This window comes from Botryllus schlosseri, chromosome 14 (genome assembly GCF_051294905.1).
Source record: "Botryllus schlosseri isolate E-star chromosome 14, Bs_hap1, whole genome shotgun sequence".
NCBI lineage: Eukaryota > Metazoa > Chordata > Ascidiacea > Stolidobranchia > Styelidae > Botryllus > Botryllus schlosseri.
The window spans coordinates 17,675,194-17,693,778 of NC_137249.1; the positions used below are offsets into that span (position 1 = coordinate 17,675,194).

At 39.8% G+C, this 18,585-nt stretch overlaps 2 protein-coding genes across 2 annotated transcripts; both read right to left on the bottom strand.

The window, feature by feature from the left end:
- Positions 1 to 3,416: 3,416 nt before the first annotated feature.
- LOC145456292 (uncharacterized) lies at positions 3,417 to 4,424 on the bottom strand. Its single transcript, XM_080334372.1, has 2 exons — positions 4,221 to 4,424; positions 3,417 to 4,040 (listed from the first exon to the last, which is right to left on the bottom strand). Exons 1-2 carry the CDS (start codon positions 4,258 to 4,260, stop codon positions 3,577 to 3,579), a joined length of 504 nt encoding a protein of 167 aa, XP_080190498.1. The 5' UTR covers positions 4,261 to 4,424; the 3' UTR covers positions 3,417 to 3,576.
- A 320-nt stretch (positions 4,425 to 4,744) lies between these two features.
- LOC145456027 (ryncolin-1-like) lies at positions 4,745 to 18,385 on the bottom strand. Its single transcript, XM_080334059.1, has 4 exons — positions 16,115 to 18,385; positions 9,354 to 9,450; positions 7,852 to 7,951; positions 4,745 to 4,928 (listed from the first exon to the last, which is right to left on the bottom strand). The coding sequence occupies exons 1-4, from the start codon at positions 16,340 to 16,342 to the stop codon at positions 4,745 to 4,747; spliced, it is 609 nt and encodes a 202-aa protein (XP_080190185.1). The 5' UTR covers positions 16,343 to 18,385.
- Positions 18,386 to 18,585: the final 200 nt, after the last annotated feature.

Consider the following 18,585-nt stretch of genomic DNA (forward strand, 5'->3'; position numbering starts at 1 on the left):
GTTTATGCTCCTTCCCACTAAGTGTTAATTTATCAATATGAATTATAGTTTCGATAGTATTTTCCATTGCGAAAGGCTGCGAACCTTGATTGGGCGTATCGCAGCATACGAAACATAAGCTACACAAAGACATATCTGTGAAGTCAGGAGGATCAAGCCACAGCATTATCACAAACTGCAATGCAAGATGTATGGCTCAAAAATACCAAATCATCTTCCATGTGATATAGAACCGGTATTATATTTTTGGGGCCGCATAAAAGGCGCCTATTTAAACTTTCCACATCATTCAGACTGTTGTGAGGTCATAATAAGAGATACTCAAATACTCGAATCGAAGCCTAATAGGCTACTCGATTCAGAATCGACTAACTCAGGTACTTGATTTTGCCAAGCCCTACTTGTGACCCGTGTTCACTGTGATTTGGTATCATGCAAACTATGAAAGACTACGTCAGTGCCACGCATTCAAAAGGGAGACCACCATCCACTCTGTGATGGCGATATTTGCAGAATTACTAGCAGCTGTCAGCTCAACAACGTTTGTGGCTTATGCACCGGTCCTGGAGTTATAAGATAAAAACTTCCTGAAATAACAACTTTTCTCCTTGTCTCTCCGATCTTTCCGCGGTGCTGGTTGCGAAATCAGCGTATCTCAGTCCGGATATTTCCATGCTAAAAGTCCAAGTACATCTGAATCCAATTTTATTTTTGAAAAATCACAGTCCTTTTCGATCCGGATCCAACGGAAATAACGCATATTCCAGACCATGTCCAATCCAAGTCCAGTCCAGTACTCATCTCTGATAAAAAGCAATGAGAGAATCAGTCATCCATGTCCATATATAGATCCTTTGTGCACAAAATCAAGTTTTATTTGATATATACGCTTGAGGGGTAATGTTCGGTCGGCTTGTCTTGAAATTACACTTATGCTACCACATTCCGTGTATTACACGGTATAACACATGTCACAATCATGTGGATTTTGGCATATGGTCATGAGTTACATGAGCCTGTGCACTATGTGACATTAAGCGCAAAATATACATCTCATGATATCAAATATTTTCAATTAAATTTATTGATAACAAATTCATCATTTCACTACACCAAAAGGCTACGATGCAACGAAAGATAGGAAGGTGTCGAAACGACTTGTAGTATTTTTCGAAATCAGGCACTTACAATTCGTAATATAGACTACCACAACATGTAATCAGATCACACGATATTGAAGACGATGACGATACATCGCACTACCCACGCAGGCACGACGGAATAGTACATCCCTGATCTTCTTGACAGGAGGGTTTCCGTTACGGCAGTTAGACATCCGGGACAACGCCAAAGAAGCGAACACCATTACTATTCGTTAGCAGAAGCATTAGATGATAACGTGATTTTCTATCAATGTGGGTCTTTGCCTAAATATTACGTATTTTTGAACCATTCAGCACTAGCTGATATATTTTGAAACAGACTCGTGCACTTACAGACAATAACGCAGTTTAGTGCCATGTTTCGGCACATACACTTACGAGATTCTCCGGCACATACATGAACGTACCAAGGTCATTCTGACGCAGCAATGCACCGAGCTCATTAAGCATCCAGTCTCAACGCTGGCAACGCCGTCAGCGCTAAGTCTGATACGGCCTTCATAAGGCCCGAATGGCCGAAGCGAGATAGTGAGTATAGTTATATAGAATACTGCATTAGTGATTTGCGTGATTATTGCATTAAATAGAAATATTGTAGATCATGAAAATGTCATTTACATTAAATTTTACTTCCAGATAATAGGGACAATCCTGCCCTTAGTATTAAACGTCAACATGATTGTGACAAAACGACTCAAATTAATTAAAATTCGAAGTTCTGATACCGTGTATAAATCCAAATACATTATTCAGCGGAAAATATATTTCATGTCTTTTCTGCAGAAAGCTTCAATTGTGGTCCTACCGTATAGTCAGAATTATGACTAAAACAGGCTACAGATCGTCATTTGTCGCAAAAGGTATTTTGTGGAGTCACAACCAAGATAACGATACAAGTTATCGAAATTTTAAATTTTCTAAATTGTCCTAATAGTATTTTCGCTGTATCTATATATTTGACGATCGAAAGACTAATTTGTCGGTCCGAACATCATCACAGTAGAATTTAACTCATATCTTTGTCTGGTATTTGTTTTCCAAAAGATCCTTTCTTCCGATGTTCCGAAATAATTTCCGTTCAGGTTGCTACTAGCACATGCATTATACCAAAACGCCGCTCTCATGTGATTCGCACAGTTACAGTATAGAGACTGTAGGATGGAGCGACGACCCATTGTTCTAAGTTTAGATCCGTCACGCTTGACTTTGCGTAGTAAAATTACATTCGCGAAAGTCCGATTGTCCTATTTTACATGTAAAAGTATAGGCGATTTCGGAAATGCATGGACGAATTTGAGTGCCGAAAAAGGGTGGAAATATTCTGGCTAGACGGTTCAAATTTTGCATGTTACGAGGAAGCATCAATATGTTCTCACTAAAAAAATTTCACAACTGTCCTCCACCCAGAACACGTTTAAAATTAATTTCCCGCAATGCCTTAATCAGTGACAAGTTCTCCGCGGCCGAATCCCGTAAACACGTAGACAATGCTATAATTGATAAGGCTTTATGCGGTAATAATTGAGTGGCCGTTGAAAGCCGCTGATACCGATACCAAACTATTTTCTGTGCATAAGCAACCGATGAAAAAACGAATAGCCTACACGTAAAGCGGATGAAAAATAGCGACGAAAAGATTATCAATACATCCAAAAGATCAATATCGTACACTGTTTCATCGGGCATTAGGCCTATGTTACATTGGAAGACTCTACTTGTTTCTTTTCTGTTCACTAGGCTAAATCGCATTGTCTTATATCCAGTTGCACATTTCGCGTCTTTAGCAGTAAAAATAATAGAACCGCCACGGCAATTATGGTCAACAACTGCGCCATCCCTGGATGTACCTATGTGAACAATCCGCGTAGTGACCAATCTTGTAAGAGATCCTTATTCACGGTACGAAGACCAGAGCTATTAAGGAATGAAGCGGCCCAGAAGCAGCACGCAGCAATGGCCAGCCTCCTTCTTTCCACCAGGGACCCCTCAAAAGGAGATCGTATCAAGACGTTGCTCCATAAGGAGACGTAAATAAAGCAGCTGTCTCAACTTCAACAGAATTAACAGTGTAATTTATAATAGAGCCGCAATCTGCGAAAATCATTTTGAGGAGAGCAATATCATTCAGCTCAAAACCAGAGCAACTCAAAGTGGGAGCTCTGCCTAAGCTAAATTTGCCTGAAAGATGTAGCACAATCATAAAGGTATGCGGGGTATCTCTCACTCAGATCAAGAAACCAATGCACCAAACGATTCCAATTGATATATTTATTCATATAGAAGGCCGGCACACGGAACTAGAATATTGATTGGTATGCTGTTAAATTTCATTATTAACACCACACATTCAACAGAATTGCACAATATACCATTCCCTGCTATTGATACCAGACATTCTTGCAGTGGAAACTTTTTACTCAGCTTGAACAAGTGCATCAACAATCTTCACGAGCAAAGATGCAGCAAGAAGCTGATGCTGCAGTCCAAGAAGTTTGCTTCCCTGCTGGCAAATGTTGGAGTAGTATTGATAAACACCATCAGTACCAACGTCACAGAACACAGCATTCAAGCGTTTGACAAGTGGAACAATAAGATTTAAATCCAATTCCTCAAATCGTGGTCCACACCTGGAAATAGAATGACAATTACGGCAAGCAATCTTCAAAATGTTCATTACTCGGTCGATGTCAATTTGCTCAGTTGGTGACGGGAGCTTATGCACTTTCCCGTGCTTCTTGAGTTCCCTTACAGTGGGAAATATGGCTTCACAGACGTCACAACTTATTCCACTCCACTCATCCAATCCTTCAAAGCATTGGGAAATTTCCTCCTCGGTGATGGATTCCCAATCCTCCCACAATGATTCTTCGGCCATAACTTTTACGAAAAAGTATCGGTTATAAAGGAATCAAAATTTCTGTGAAAGCATAATACTCGGAATTTTATTTCCGTTTTGCCGTTTCATTTTCATCGCCTGCCCTTTTATTGTTATCTTCTATCATCATATAATACGCCACTATAATAGCTATGATATCATAAATCATCGCTGGTATTCACCGACCGGGCGCATTGCGCAGCGATATACCGGCATATTCATCGCTTCGTACGGCAACAAACGCAAGACCGTCACGCAAGTATCCAAGATATTCGCTAATCCGGCCAAACATATTAGGACGTCCAATTAGTAACAGAGTCCGTTATAATAAGTATTCAACCTCCAATACTCCGACCCACTCCCATCGACAACCATGCATTAAACCAACAAAAACTCAACTTTCCACCGTCTGAATTCCATGTTGGATTAATAGTGGTATACGTAACAATGGGTAGCTCCCTACGCAAAGCGGAGCGTGACCGATCTAAAGGGAGTTGAAAATATTATTGCGCGCAGTGTAAATAGAGTAGTTCTACTTATATAGATATTTCGGTATATCAATGCACTAATACCAGTATAATATAAAATATTTATAGTAATATGGGCAATAATACCATAAATATTCATTTTTACAAGATAATTGCTGCAAAACCATGAAAACAAAATATGTTGCGGATGAATATTAATTAGGCATTTAAATCAGTCGTCACTCCATCCTACAGTCTCTGTAGTTACAGTCATTGCAGTTGTCATGGTCGGCGTCCTTCGTCGTAAATTGCTGATTGTTGATATTGGTTTTCGATTTCAACTTGAATGCATCACTGGCATTTCCTGAATATCCACCCACTTTTAGTCGGTACTTGTCAGATTTTGGGCCCACTTTGAACGAGCTAAATACAGAATAAATGAGTTGCCAGCTTACTGTGCCGCTCACATCGATTAGTCTTTTATCGGAACAATGAAAATACTAGGTATCAGGATACATATAGCTGCTAACTGGCAGGTAAAATTAGAAGTTTGATCAAAGACCTACATTGCACGACACAGAACGAATGTGCCGTCTGTACCTTGAGTCGTAAACGAAAGAATCGTTCATTAGTATCCTTATGTCGACTTCAAATCTGTGATCTGTATTTCCAATTAAGCGGTCTTGGCGCTGGACTTTACTATTTTTCAGTTGGTTTAGCGATTGAAAAATACGATGTAGCGAATACCGATAGACTTGGTACAACTTCTTAACCTCTCTCTGCCTTGAGTGTGAAAAGGCATATTCTTACACCATATTTCATCAAGTAGGCTGTAGGATGTAAATCTGTGATCCCAACCGCGGCTCCCATTGCTGTTTGAAAATCCCACAAAAATAATACAAAATTAACTAATAACAAAAAATGAAATTCATATTCAGAAATACCCATGCTTGGTTTGGAGTCCGAAGTCTATAAGTAGGCTAAGGGTGAAGCCCAATTCCTCTGCTGTCGAGTAGCGATTTCGTTACTCAAATCACGCCAAAAAGTATACTCACACTCAATTGCGTTCGAATCGGCACTCAAAGTCAAGACAAAAGTGCAGGTGGTGTTACAACACATTTTCCAGTCGGATCTTACCATCAAACAAATGAATCATTTGATGCAGACATGGTCAGGCTTATCAGCAACTTTATTGATGAGTTCACCCGCCGCATTGCCGGAATGAATGCTTTTTTGCCCATTATGAAAATGTTTTCAAATCTTATTGCAGTTAATGTGGCCACTGTCTCTAGTCATTTTCAATTTGAGTTGCTAGACATGCAGTCAGCTATCGAGCTCAGACAATTATTTTAAAGGGAAGCACTTGTTAGCAAAATAGTCAGAATCAATAATCAATATCGTGATCAATTGATCGATGTCTGTCTGTCTCAAACAGCTACTGCGTAATGCATTCTCTGCAATTACGCCTCCCTTTGACACACTTCTTGAAGTTCGAAGCCAATGCCAAGTTGAGCATTAAAGTGATTTGTGTATCTTTTTTCTTGTTAGTGTTGCTATTCGTTGTTACGTGACTTCATGCTTTAAATTTTTGTTACACCTAATGAGTGCATTAGTACGGCTCCAAACGTACTCTGAAATTTGAAATGCGGCTCCGACGCCAATAAAGGTTGGGAATCACTGATGTAGCCTAAATCCTCAGGATCTTTATGATGTAGCCTAACAATTAGTAGGAGGTATTGGTCAGCCATAGCCGTCTGAAGTTCAAAGTGGATGCAACAGACGACAAACGTGATGAAAGGATTGATATTCCCTCATGATGACTAGAGAAATAGAAAACCCCAAGATTCCGCATTCAGTATCATTTCTCGCGAAGGCTCGTGAGAAGGTTTGGACGTCGAATCGAATATTAAATGGACATTCGTACTCTGAAGCACTGTATACGAACAATAATTGCGAAACAGTGAATTTAATGATAAAGGTACCGACGCAATGGCCAAAATGTAAACTGACAAAATTGGTTGATCTGCTGAATGAAATGGCCACGAGTCACGACAATGTATTTGGCTGTACCGAGGGCATTTTATAATCAAGGCATCACCGACTGAAGGGGAAATTTCTGAAGGATGAATTCTATTTATATAAATGAGACGAAAATCGGACAAGGAGAAAGAAATAATATTTGCAAGGTTTCTTGGGCAAGCAGTATTGCTTGATGCTAACTTACAAGTTTCGAGTAAATGTTTAAAATTTCAGTAATACAGTCAAATCGTTATTCCTACGCAATACAGGAAGAGGTCAGATTACAGAATTGGAGAATTGCAGTAGATGAAGAATTTGCGCGGGTTACAGAGCAGAGGTAGAGATGATTGAAATTAAAGAATCGAAATTACAGAAATCATGCTGTGATTCACAAGTGCAATTCTTTTGGATCATATAGATCATTATTATTATATGTAGTAGAAATTTGTTTTTTTGACTCAATGAAAACTTGGGGGTTCGGAGCATTATCGAAATCAAAGGTTCCGACTGACACTCGGCAATCATTGAATAGTAGGACCGGTCTTTCAAAACACGGATTCTTCTGCTAGCGTACTGCATGGCAACTCATGTTGGCTTAATAAACTTGATGTACCAGGGTTGTAACCATTAACCAAGTCACAAGTCAATCTCACTCAATGTCTACTTTTCCAGATTAGGACATGTCATGGGCAGCTAGGTATAATATGTAATTGCTAGATTGCGAAACGTTAGTTTCAAACGTTATGGGGGCCACACTAACTGTGCTGAAATATTTGATATAGGCCACAATGTGGTGTGAACGGAACCACGCTACCTGGCATCTAAATTATATACAGCGATACTTTTGTTGAAACATATTTGTCACTTCATATCTAATGTGCACGAAGCGCAACGAAATTTCTGAGTATTACATGACTTTTATGAAAATTAAATGTTGGTACTACGTGAAAACAGGCCCGAAATTGCTTAGGCTATCTTTCTTGTTGGGGGATTAAACTGCTTCTACTTGACAAACTGAAAATAACGAAAAGTAAGTAAGTAGGTCAAAAATATTACGAAGTAGAAGTAGAAGTAGCGAAAAAAAGATCTACTTGATTAAGTACCAGAGGTAGAGGAAAACTACTTGAGTACTTCGAAAAAGTAGAAGTACTTCGTTACTGACCACCTCTGGTCATGACTCGAGTCATTACAATACTGTGATATACCTTGACATGACCCCGCACACTCAGTATAACGCTATGAGCAAGCATTAAAGGATTTCCGCCTCTCGTGTCAAGTGGCTGCAGCGATAAGATATTATGATTATGTTGAACATATGAAGCACAACCTGTAACTTGCGTAGTAAAATTCTCCGGTCATTGCATCAGTCATCTCTATCTTGAGCGCGAATGTTTTGTTACGCGTTTGCAAATGGAGACATTCGAGTCCTGACAAAGAGAGAAACGTCTGTATCTGTCATACTTTCTACGAAACACGACGCAAAACATCTGTCAATCGGGGAGGGTGCTTTAAACTTCTGCTGCACTGATTACTGCGGATAATGAAAGAGTGACAAATCCATTTCAACTTTCTCAGATCGGATAGCGACAAGCCTTAGCTACATTGCATAACTTATATGCAGTCGATAGAGCTTTGTGATTGAAATAGGCTAATAGTCGTTTGTCTAGATACCATCCAGGCATCTCCTTGCAGTGTTGGGCTTGGAATGACTCGAGTCATGACTTAACTCGAATCAGACTAGGGTCAACTTTTTCGTGTGACTTGACTGACTCGAGTCACTTTACAAAAATGATTTGACTTCAGTTGACTCGTCGCTTCAGAAATGTGGTTTGACTAGTGACTCGTAGCAAAATTTACTAGTCAATTTCAAGTCACCAAGTAAACGTCGAGTAACCAACCCGATTTGTTTCAACTTCTTGAGGCTTCGTATTCCATTTCGGCTGATTATTAAGAGACTTTAGCATATGTGGCTATACAGTTACTCAAGTATTTTATTAGCAATTCAATGTGTGCGTGAGCGATACAACACGTTTTTGCATTGAATATTTAACTTTATATTCGCTATTTTAATCAAGATAAATGGCCATTTAATCTGTCTTTCACACGGATAGAAAAATGTAATGACCTTGAATCATCACTTATAATTAGAAAATTCAATTTGAGTTGGATTGCGACTTGACTTCTGTCTTGACTGGACTTGACTCGAGTCACTTTTAAAAATCGAGTCAAAATGCCCAATGACTCGAGATGACTAATGACTCATAGGTAGTGACTTGATCCCAACACTGCTACTTGCTGGATTTTCGTTCTGTAATCGTGTGCAGCTTGCGCGTTTTAATACAATATATTGTTACAACTTGTGGGAAATTAGCCCCAATATGATAATCTGACATTTCTTAGGGGTAATGATATTGTCAACGCACCATCCTTTATCGTCCAGATTTTTGTATTCAGTATTCTTCATACAATGCTGTGATCTGCCTCGAAACATATTTCTTCGTATAGGACACTAACTATATAGGTTTGTGGTTCAACAAAGTATTACCTACATTTGATACCTTGATTGCAGAATATAGTAAGCATACACTTTATTCTAGACACAATTGTAAATTATGGGATCATAATTTTGTTTGTAACCACCGTGCTCTGGAACCATAATGACTCTGGATCTCCGGGTGGCGAGATCGGTCCCGCGTTCTTTGCAATTGTATCCATCGACTCTGCAAAGTCCCCTAGTTGCTTGTATAAACACATAATTTTCTGGGCTATTAGCCGCCCGTGGATTTTTATACCGATATTAGTTTGATATACCAAAATTATTATTCTCACCCAACCAAAATTCGCCGTTCGGATCCCCAAACCCCTTCACGTATTGGTCCCATCCTCTATAAAAGTTCACTTCGCCATTAATTCGTCGTTGGAAGGGCTGCAAAATAGTCACCCAAATACGAGTGATTCCCTTCGTAAGCGTAACACTTGAATGTACCGAAAAACGTCTAAATCTTTCACCCGTTATTTTACCTGACAATTGCATTCCATATCGGTCATATAGGAACCATGGGTATTCACTATGCAGCATATTTTCATGTACATCAATTTTGTAAAATAGTAGGCCTAAACGCTACAGTTGTGTGCAGTTGCGACATAGGGTACATGCGGCGTCGTCCTTGTTGTGCAAGGGTGTCAAACATACGGCCCGCGGGCCGCCAAACGATTTCATTCGGCCCGCGAGGCAGTTCTGAGTAAATTGAAAGATTGTTGTATTATGCCCCACATTTCTAACAAAAGTTGTGATTTTTTAGCAATAATTACTTTGAGTTAAATAAATCCCTTAAGACAGCAAATGTCGAACATGTTCATTTGTTCATATAGGCCCCACAATAACCGCCTATCGACAGTGCTGAGTGCTCACTCAAGTAACCATCAGGTACAATTTGGTAAATTTGACACCACGTTATGAGAAGGAATAAAAGTGCACACTCAATTCAGAGTTTTCCGAAACAATAATAGACCAAATAATAGTTACCCAAAGGTGGGAACGCGAATGAGAAATCGTGGTATGTAAAATACGTGGAAAATATAACAGTTACACGAAGAATACAATTAAAATATCTATGGTTGCACTGCTATATACCTTACTGTGACCCCAAAAGCCCCAGCCCCAGTGTCCAGCGAAACTCGAATTATGAAATGGTGGTATACAAATGATGAACAAAATTTCAACGTCCGCGTTTACAATCTCTTGTTGCCCACAACACGGATATGCAGACGTGCCTGGCAAACGACGCACCACGACTGCAACAAGGGGAGCATAAAACATAATCCAACTTACATCGTCGTTAGAGCCACCGTAGTTTGTCGCTGTATTCAGTCGACTAATCATAGTCTTTTGCCGCTTCCATTGTTTGTGAATAATAGTGTTGCACGATTAGAGCCCATATGACCCGCGATATAATTAGCCTTTAATACTATTTCATGCACAGCGTTGATAATTAAGCATTCGAGTGAAAAACAAGGGCATGGGTTTGGCGGTAACAATTAAAATCATTTGACTGTTCTTACCCGCGAGCTAGTAAAACTTCTGTAACCGGCCCGTGACCCAATTTGAGTTTGACACCCCTATTGTAGTGTATCAGCTATGTTATTAAGGAAGCTATACGTTTATAGTCGCTCAGTAATTTTAGATTTTATCATTATCAGTATTGCACATGATGATATGTATGTTCTAATCTTAGAACGGTAATTAAACTTGGGCAATGAAATCGCCTATAGTTTACTACATTAGCGCCTACCACATCCGAATTGAAGAGTTCATTGTTCAAATATTAGGGTTGTAATCAATGTGCTGACATGGTCTCTGCGCACAGAAAATCTAGGCTGCGCACAAAAAATCCGAAGTGATGACTTATTTTTTAGTCGTTACGCACTGTTGTCCAAGGGACCGCGCAGTGAGTTGGTTAGTCATAAGGGCGTGCACGCGAAGTCTCGTCAGAAATTAGAGGGAACATTGGTTTTAATGCGTTTTTTTTTATGTCTCGACTTCACTTGAGGCACTTCGTGCGTTGACATGACTCGAGACTCGGACGGCCAAGACAGGCATTATAAAGTAACTTCGAAGAATAGTAAGCTACTCTAGTAGAAGCGGAGTTATTCGATTTTTTTCGTTGATAATTCTAAATTGTGTCGAAATTTACTCTTCGCAGACACGATATATGAAGGTCTATGACCTATGACCTCGAGATATATCCTTGTTTAATGGGTATCAATCCATGCCAGGGGCGGGCAACATATCCAATCGGCAGGCCGGATATAGGAAAATGAAGTACTTGGCGGGCCAGATTCCTGAATCGATACAATAATCGTTTATTATTTCACCCAGGACCGTAACCACCACACCCCAAACCCCCCAATTGGGGGGAGAGCTCGAAGGGGGACCAAAATATTTTCGTGAATTAACATAAATTATATAATTTTTTTTTAAAAATTTATGCAACTTCTTTAAAAAACAATTCGCGCGATTTAATATGGCCAAATGGCCGAAAAGGACTGCCCATATAGTAACCGAAAACTCCAATATATATACATGTATTTTAAATTTTCCATTGGCTCTTAAATGGCTGGCGCCGAATGTTCCTGACCTGGCAATCTGAACCCCACAAGACAAATTTCATCCTACAGAGAATAATTATTTCCCAGTGAAGAACTATGAATTTGAAATCGTGTGCGTCTTTTAGTTTAGTAGGCCAGTAGGCCTACGTTTGGGCGATTTCAATATCTGTTGACATATAGCAACATGTAACGAAGCCATTATACCAACAGGCCCAACCGAATATGTTTCATTATTATTTACGGACCCTACATTTTCCAAGACACCTCATTCAGCTCTAATGGTAAGTATGTATTACGTCAGCAGAGAGAGGATAAAAATTAGCAATGCAATTCCCGATCATATTGACCGATTCCATTATGAATTACAGAAAATTTCTGCGCCTCAGACGTTTAGCCAGCATAAGCTGGTTCACTAAACAGTACAAGTTATCTCGCTGATAAGTAGCGGCAACAACGTATAACCTGAAGGGAGTCCAAGACCAACGATTTGGGGGGGCTGACGAAGTGCTGTTTCGGTCCTGTATCCACCTATACACTATTTAACGTAAATTTAAAGTTGAAAGCATAGGGACCAAAAGCATTATATCTTATTGAATTTATTAGCTTAAAGTAGGCTACTTGAATAGCTGTTGAAATCAATTATATATGTGTTCGATCAAAGTTGTCGACAAGTTCTTTGAACTCTGGTTGCATGTCGGCCGTAGCAACCCTTAGTAAGGACTGCACTTGAGCTTTAGTTAGATTGGCACGCAGCTTTGCCTGTTCAATTTCATGGTCGAAAATATTTTCTCGCAAATGTATGTAGACCCGGACAGAACAAGTAGTTTCATGGTCATATTTATCTGGCAGCGGTAAATATTATCATGTGAGGCCTGAAACTCACTGCGGGATGCTCAAAATCCCTTTGCCCGCCCCTAGTCCATGCGTTGGACGCCATAGTCTGCAAGAATTCTATTTCCCGGTTTTCAGAAGCGACCTTGGACGGCTTTAGGCATAGCTAATATCCCTCATTTTAGCATTCATATACAAAAATTGACTATAACTATTTATAGAAACAAACAACTGTAGTCTATAATATTTTTATGGCATATTTAGAGATCACAGAGCCGCAAGGAGGCTACCTTGGAGCCGCGTACGGCTCTGACAGCCGCTATTGGGGAATCACTGGACTAGATTCTCAGCACTGTGACTTAGACTCAAACCTTTGAGCGTTGACTTGAACTCCAATTCTACTCTACTCCGGTTAAAACTATAAAAGTATAATTGTCTTGTGACTTAGTTACAGCCATGTCAAAAACTGTGACCAATTCCAGGTAAATGAAGCTGTAAAATATTCTACCCATAGTGTTGTGCAGAGGTGGTCAAAGTAGTCAAGAAAGCAACTCAAGTAGAAGTAGAAGTAGCGACGAAAAAAATCTACTCAAGTACGAGTAGAAGTACTTCTTCCATGAGCAACCTAAAATTACTTGAAGTAGAAGTAGGATTGACTGACTTTAAAAGTACTCAAGTAAGTAAGTAGTTGTGAAAACTATTCTACCGTTCACATGGATTGTAAAAGGGTGCAAATTGAGCTATGCGAAAGGTGCCTAGCTTGATTCATATTGATGCATACCAGCAGGTCTCCAATTTTCGATAGCATGTAAGCATTCGTCCACATCATGGGATGGAAATGATAGTATTGATATGGAAATGCGATATTAATTCTCTGTTTACTGAAACAGCACGTTTTAGAAAATATCATGGTACTGCGCGCTCCTCCATATTATAAGGCCTGTCGTTTAGTCGAAGAGCAATACGGAAATGTTGTGTTGGATACGGTGTAAACGCTTTGTGCGATTAGTAAACGTTAATAAAAATATGGTGGACCGTAAGCTATATTGTGTAGCTTTATTTCTGGAAATTGAAGACATTACTACACTTGTTTTTATACTTCAACATGTACGTTTTCCAGACGAAAGAACTGATATAGATCTAAATTAGACATCAAAATATATGGTACTGGGAATTGAAAGTGAAATATAAATCTAAAAACGGAACATGTATTTAATATCTTTAGTCCAGAAAGTTACGAAGGCTGGTATGCTAAAACAGCTCTAAAACTAAAAAAAAAAGTCAGAGTCCACTTTTCCAGATTAGGAAACGCCATGGACAGCTTGATTACAATATGATAAGTAAATGCTAGATTGCGAAACATCAGTTTCAAACGTTATGATAAGCCATATATACTGTGATGAAATACTTGATATGGCGAAGGGCGACAATGCGGTGTGAACGGAACCACGCCAACCCGCTACCTAAATTGTATTCACCGATACTTTCGTGAAATCATACTGGTTGCTCCGTATTCACTGCGCGAGAAGCGCGACAAAAATTCTGGGCTTGACTCAACTTTTATGAAAATTAAATGTCGATACTATGTGAAAACAGCCCCGAAATTTCTCAGGCTATCTTCGTGATTGGAGGATTAAACTACTTCTACTTGACAAACTGAAAATAGCGAGAAGTAAGTAAGTAGATCACAAAATATTATGAAGTAGAAGTAGAAGTAGTGAAATTCAGGTCTACTTGAGTAAGTACCAGAAGTAGAGGAAACCTACTTGAGTACTTCGAAAAAGTAGAAGTACTTCGTTACCGACCACCTCTGGTGTTGTGACATGTACAACCTCTTACTGGCGGTTCATTGCCGCAAGACAAAAAAGCCCCGTAGCTTGTCTAGGGTTTTATTTATAACGAAATTGAATTTGATGTACGGATGTGTAAGCAAGACCCTAATTTAATACCCGTTTTAGTTACGATTCCGAGAAATGAAACGAAAAGAAAATATTGCAATACATGTGCTCACTATACTGCAGTGCAGAACATATACAATACTTTCAAGGTACCGTCTACATTAAAGAAACAATTGAGTTGAGTCTTGTCCAATAAATATTTTCACGTGACAAAATCACTCAGTTGCAACTACGCTTGAATTCCTTGTTCAAAATTTTTGAGTTGGAGAGCCATATTCTAAGCCAGTGGTTCCCAACGTGGGTGATATCGCTCCCCAGGAGGCGAAAACACCAAAGGGGCGACTTATAGGGTCGAAAATGTTAGAAAGTTCTGTTAGATATATGGGAGATGTGGTACTGGTGGGTCAAGAATTCCAAAATGATCTCTGGCCCCCAAATCTGCAGCCGATGAGAGCAGATCTTTTGCTGGCTCAACAAGTTGATAGAGGCTCTACCTACCGGATATATATAAATGAACATCAACCAATTGAAAAATTATTTATGAACATACGAAATTTGTTGCTCGAGCGTATCATCGGTCCCCACCCGGTGGTTCGAAAGGAACACGACCTGGGGACCAATGTTCCCCCTAATTTTTCTCGAGTCTGCGCGCACTCACCAACTCACTGCGGGCGGTCTCTCCGACAACAGTGCGTAACCGCGTAACCAACAGCGCGTTTTTCTGTTCGCGGCGACATTGATCAGTGCTCGCACGCACACAGCTTAGAAGAAACAGTGCTGGGGACCTATGAAACATACGATCGAAAACTTAAATGTTCCAAATTTTCTTGCTGTATAATATTAGCTAAGCTATAGCAAGCCAAAAAAAACGTTTGGTCGCAACTGTCGAGAAAATAGAAAAAATGTTGTCATGAAATCACGTTTCGATTTAAGCACAAACTTACAAACTTGAGAGTACATACACATTGCCCGTAAATCGAGATTTTGACTTCAAAACAACTCATTAGAGCGATTAAACATCATGGGTACATATTAAATAATGGGTATGTCTGTGTGTGTAGGCGTGTTTCTGTTGTGGCATGACTAATTATAGTCCAACTATTTTGCTTGATTATGGTATCATTGGCCTCAACTCTATAAATTATGTATTTGAATTGAAAAAAGTTTACCTAAATATGGTATTGAATAATAAATATGTGAAGTTATATATCCTGGTACAAGCCCTACACTTTGCATTAAAAATTATTGCTGGATTGTTCGTGTTGAATGTTACGAAGAAAAATGGATGTCTCATCGGTATCACAACTCTCCCTATTTAATTAACACGACCAGAAATACACGTGACGACGGCTTATTCTGCATATGACGTGAAAGTCGACTAAAAAAGGTCAAAACTACGGAAGGTAGTCATGAAAACCGGTTTTCCGAGCACCTGCTCGGATAAATGACCTTTATTAGTCAGTTAATCAGCGATCAGAGTTAATTGAATAAATTTTCCGCATCTATATATGTCCTCTTTTTCGAATCGCAAATATTGGGGGCGAAAATTTGTGTCATCATCATCATCATCATTGGTTTATTAGCAATTTTATCAGTTCAATACACCAGAAGAAATGCGATACAATGAATAGACAGGAAGATGTCGAAACGACTTGGATTAGTCTATGGTGTCGATCGTGATAAGGGGTCTATGAGTCGAAAAAGGTTGGGAACCACTGATCTAAGCGGAATAAATAGACATATAAGACCCACTATCCAGTTTGCTCCGTAGTTGGTGAAGTCGCAGCACAGTCCTTGATCCTCTTCACTGTTCCTTCCTTCTGGAGCCTGTATTGCTGTAATTCCAAGGATCGCAACCGATATAGTAAGGATGACTGGAAAAGTGAGACTTTCAAAACGTTGTGTCATTGAAAATCGAAAATAAAACTCATGTCGTAACATATACTTCTGAACGCATCCCGAATTTATAAGCGCCACCATATGGTTTGGTTTGGTTTGTTTAACACACACAACAGTGGTGTTTATCGCCTATCAAAGTCATGTACACCACGTCTTATAGGCGCCGACTTTTATTTTTGCATGGGGTGACGGCTGGCGCGTGGCCATGGGGTGTCGAAACCCCCTCCTTTTGAAACGCAATGCCCCGACCTTTCGAAATGACCATTCAGGCGCTAATATTCAGTTGCAATGCAACAAGTCGTGTTATCAGTGTTACGTGGGGCCGCGATCAATTAGCGAGATTCGTTTGTGCACGCATGTCGCATCGCACAATGCAGCGCGACCCGATCTCCCGCTGAGACTATTGCGAAATTAGGTCATTGGTTGCGGCGCACTCGGCATTCGTCGCTGGACTGAAAACTGAGCAGTAACACGACACGACAATTCTTGAACACGAAGGACAGACAAGAATTATGATTACAAACGCGCACGGCCAATCAGTAATTATCCCTTACCGCCAACGCAATGGGTTTTTACTTAGTATTGAGTAGCTCGCATCGCGACAATTGATTGCTGATTAAAACATTGATTTTGACTGCATTGCTGCATTTCCGATTTACGTCCGCAAAGCATAATTGGATTAATATTATGGGCACTGGAATAAATTTCAACTAGCAGGCACACACTATAAAACACTGTTCAACTTTTCGCTCCGCGAATATTTATCACAAAAATGGTCACAAAATATTTTAAACGCGGCTTGCGGCCCTCATCGATGCAATTAATGCACTTTAATTTGTAGAATGTGAACGTATATTTGGTCGTTAAATCGCGATAGGAGATGGTGTTTCAAAGAACACGCGATGGAATCTAGGTTTCTAAGGATGAGGTCGAATTTGTACATCTAATAAGTATCGTTACGCATCAGTACGCTGTGCGAAATACATAGTATTGATCAATTTTATCGGATTGTACAATCGGCCGGCAAGGTTGCGCTGATAACGAAATTGCAGACATGCCGCAAACCTGCAATAATTACAATTACAGGGTGCGCTTATCATACCAAATACCCAGATTCGGCAATGGCAACGAGCACAATTTGCTCAGACGCGACCATAAGTTTTAATCAAAAAGATACATAAACACAAACAATTTTACACTCGGAGATTGTTACTGTTTGGCGAAACTGTTTCCGCGGACGACAGCAGGCCTGCATGCGGACGTGCTAAATCAAAATACCGACGATGGTGCACATGAGATATCGATGACCCATTTCGGATTCAAATGATTCTAGCTAATTTGCAGTACGCAGCATCGATAATACGAATTAGTGAATTGCATTTCGAAAGAACGAGATTTCTAGTTATAAATGAGAAACTCCTTTGCTACGCATCTGGGATTTTAATGCCGACAACGCGCTGGTTAATATCAGCCCGGGGCCTATACGGCCTACGTAGGCCCCGATCAGCCAGTCGAATTTGATCGTAAAATGGTGCGCTTTCAATTATCCACGTGTTATTGCAGTAAGAGCGATATGGGCGAATGGCGCGACCTTATCAATAGAAATACTTATCCCAATGGTTTGAAATTCTATCCGCGATATGGTTGCGCTCGACAGAGTCCGTCCAGCAATAAAATGTATTGGAACATAGAAGGTTCCCGTTCCAACTGATCGAATAAATTCAGAATTTGCGCTACCGAGAATCTCGTGTTTCATCAATATTTGACAAGGTAATTCAACGCTGCGCACTGCACAATGCGAGGTATTAATAACAACTCAAACACTGACGTGTGATACCTAGGGAATACGAGTGTATAAAGCAGACAAGAATTAGTAGCTTACAGATGATAGCGAACGAGAAAGCGCGCATCTAATCAGTAATTCCTCAATTTGCGTACAGCACAATGGGGTTCCGAGTCTGACATCGCGGCAATTGTTTGCTCATTATAACTAGGGCTGGGCACAATGATTCGAGTACTCGAATCTGAATCGAGTATTAATTTTAATGATTCCAGTCGAGTAGCAAAAGACGATTTTTTCGAGTACTGAGATTATACGCTACTCGTGAATGAAAGTTTATTTATCAACGAGAATTATAAGTTCGACACTAATTTTCACTGTTGTACCCTTGAAACCTTGATTGGTGGTATCGTAGCATACGAAACATATCGTTCAAAGCTACGAAGGTTACTGGACGTAGCATATTTCCGAAGTCATGATTATCCCACAACATTGTCACCAAGTGGAATAAAATCGGTATGGTCGAAAAAATACCAAAATATCA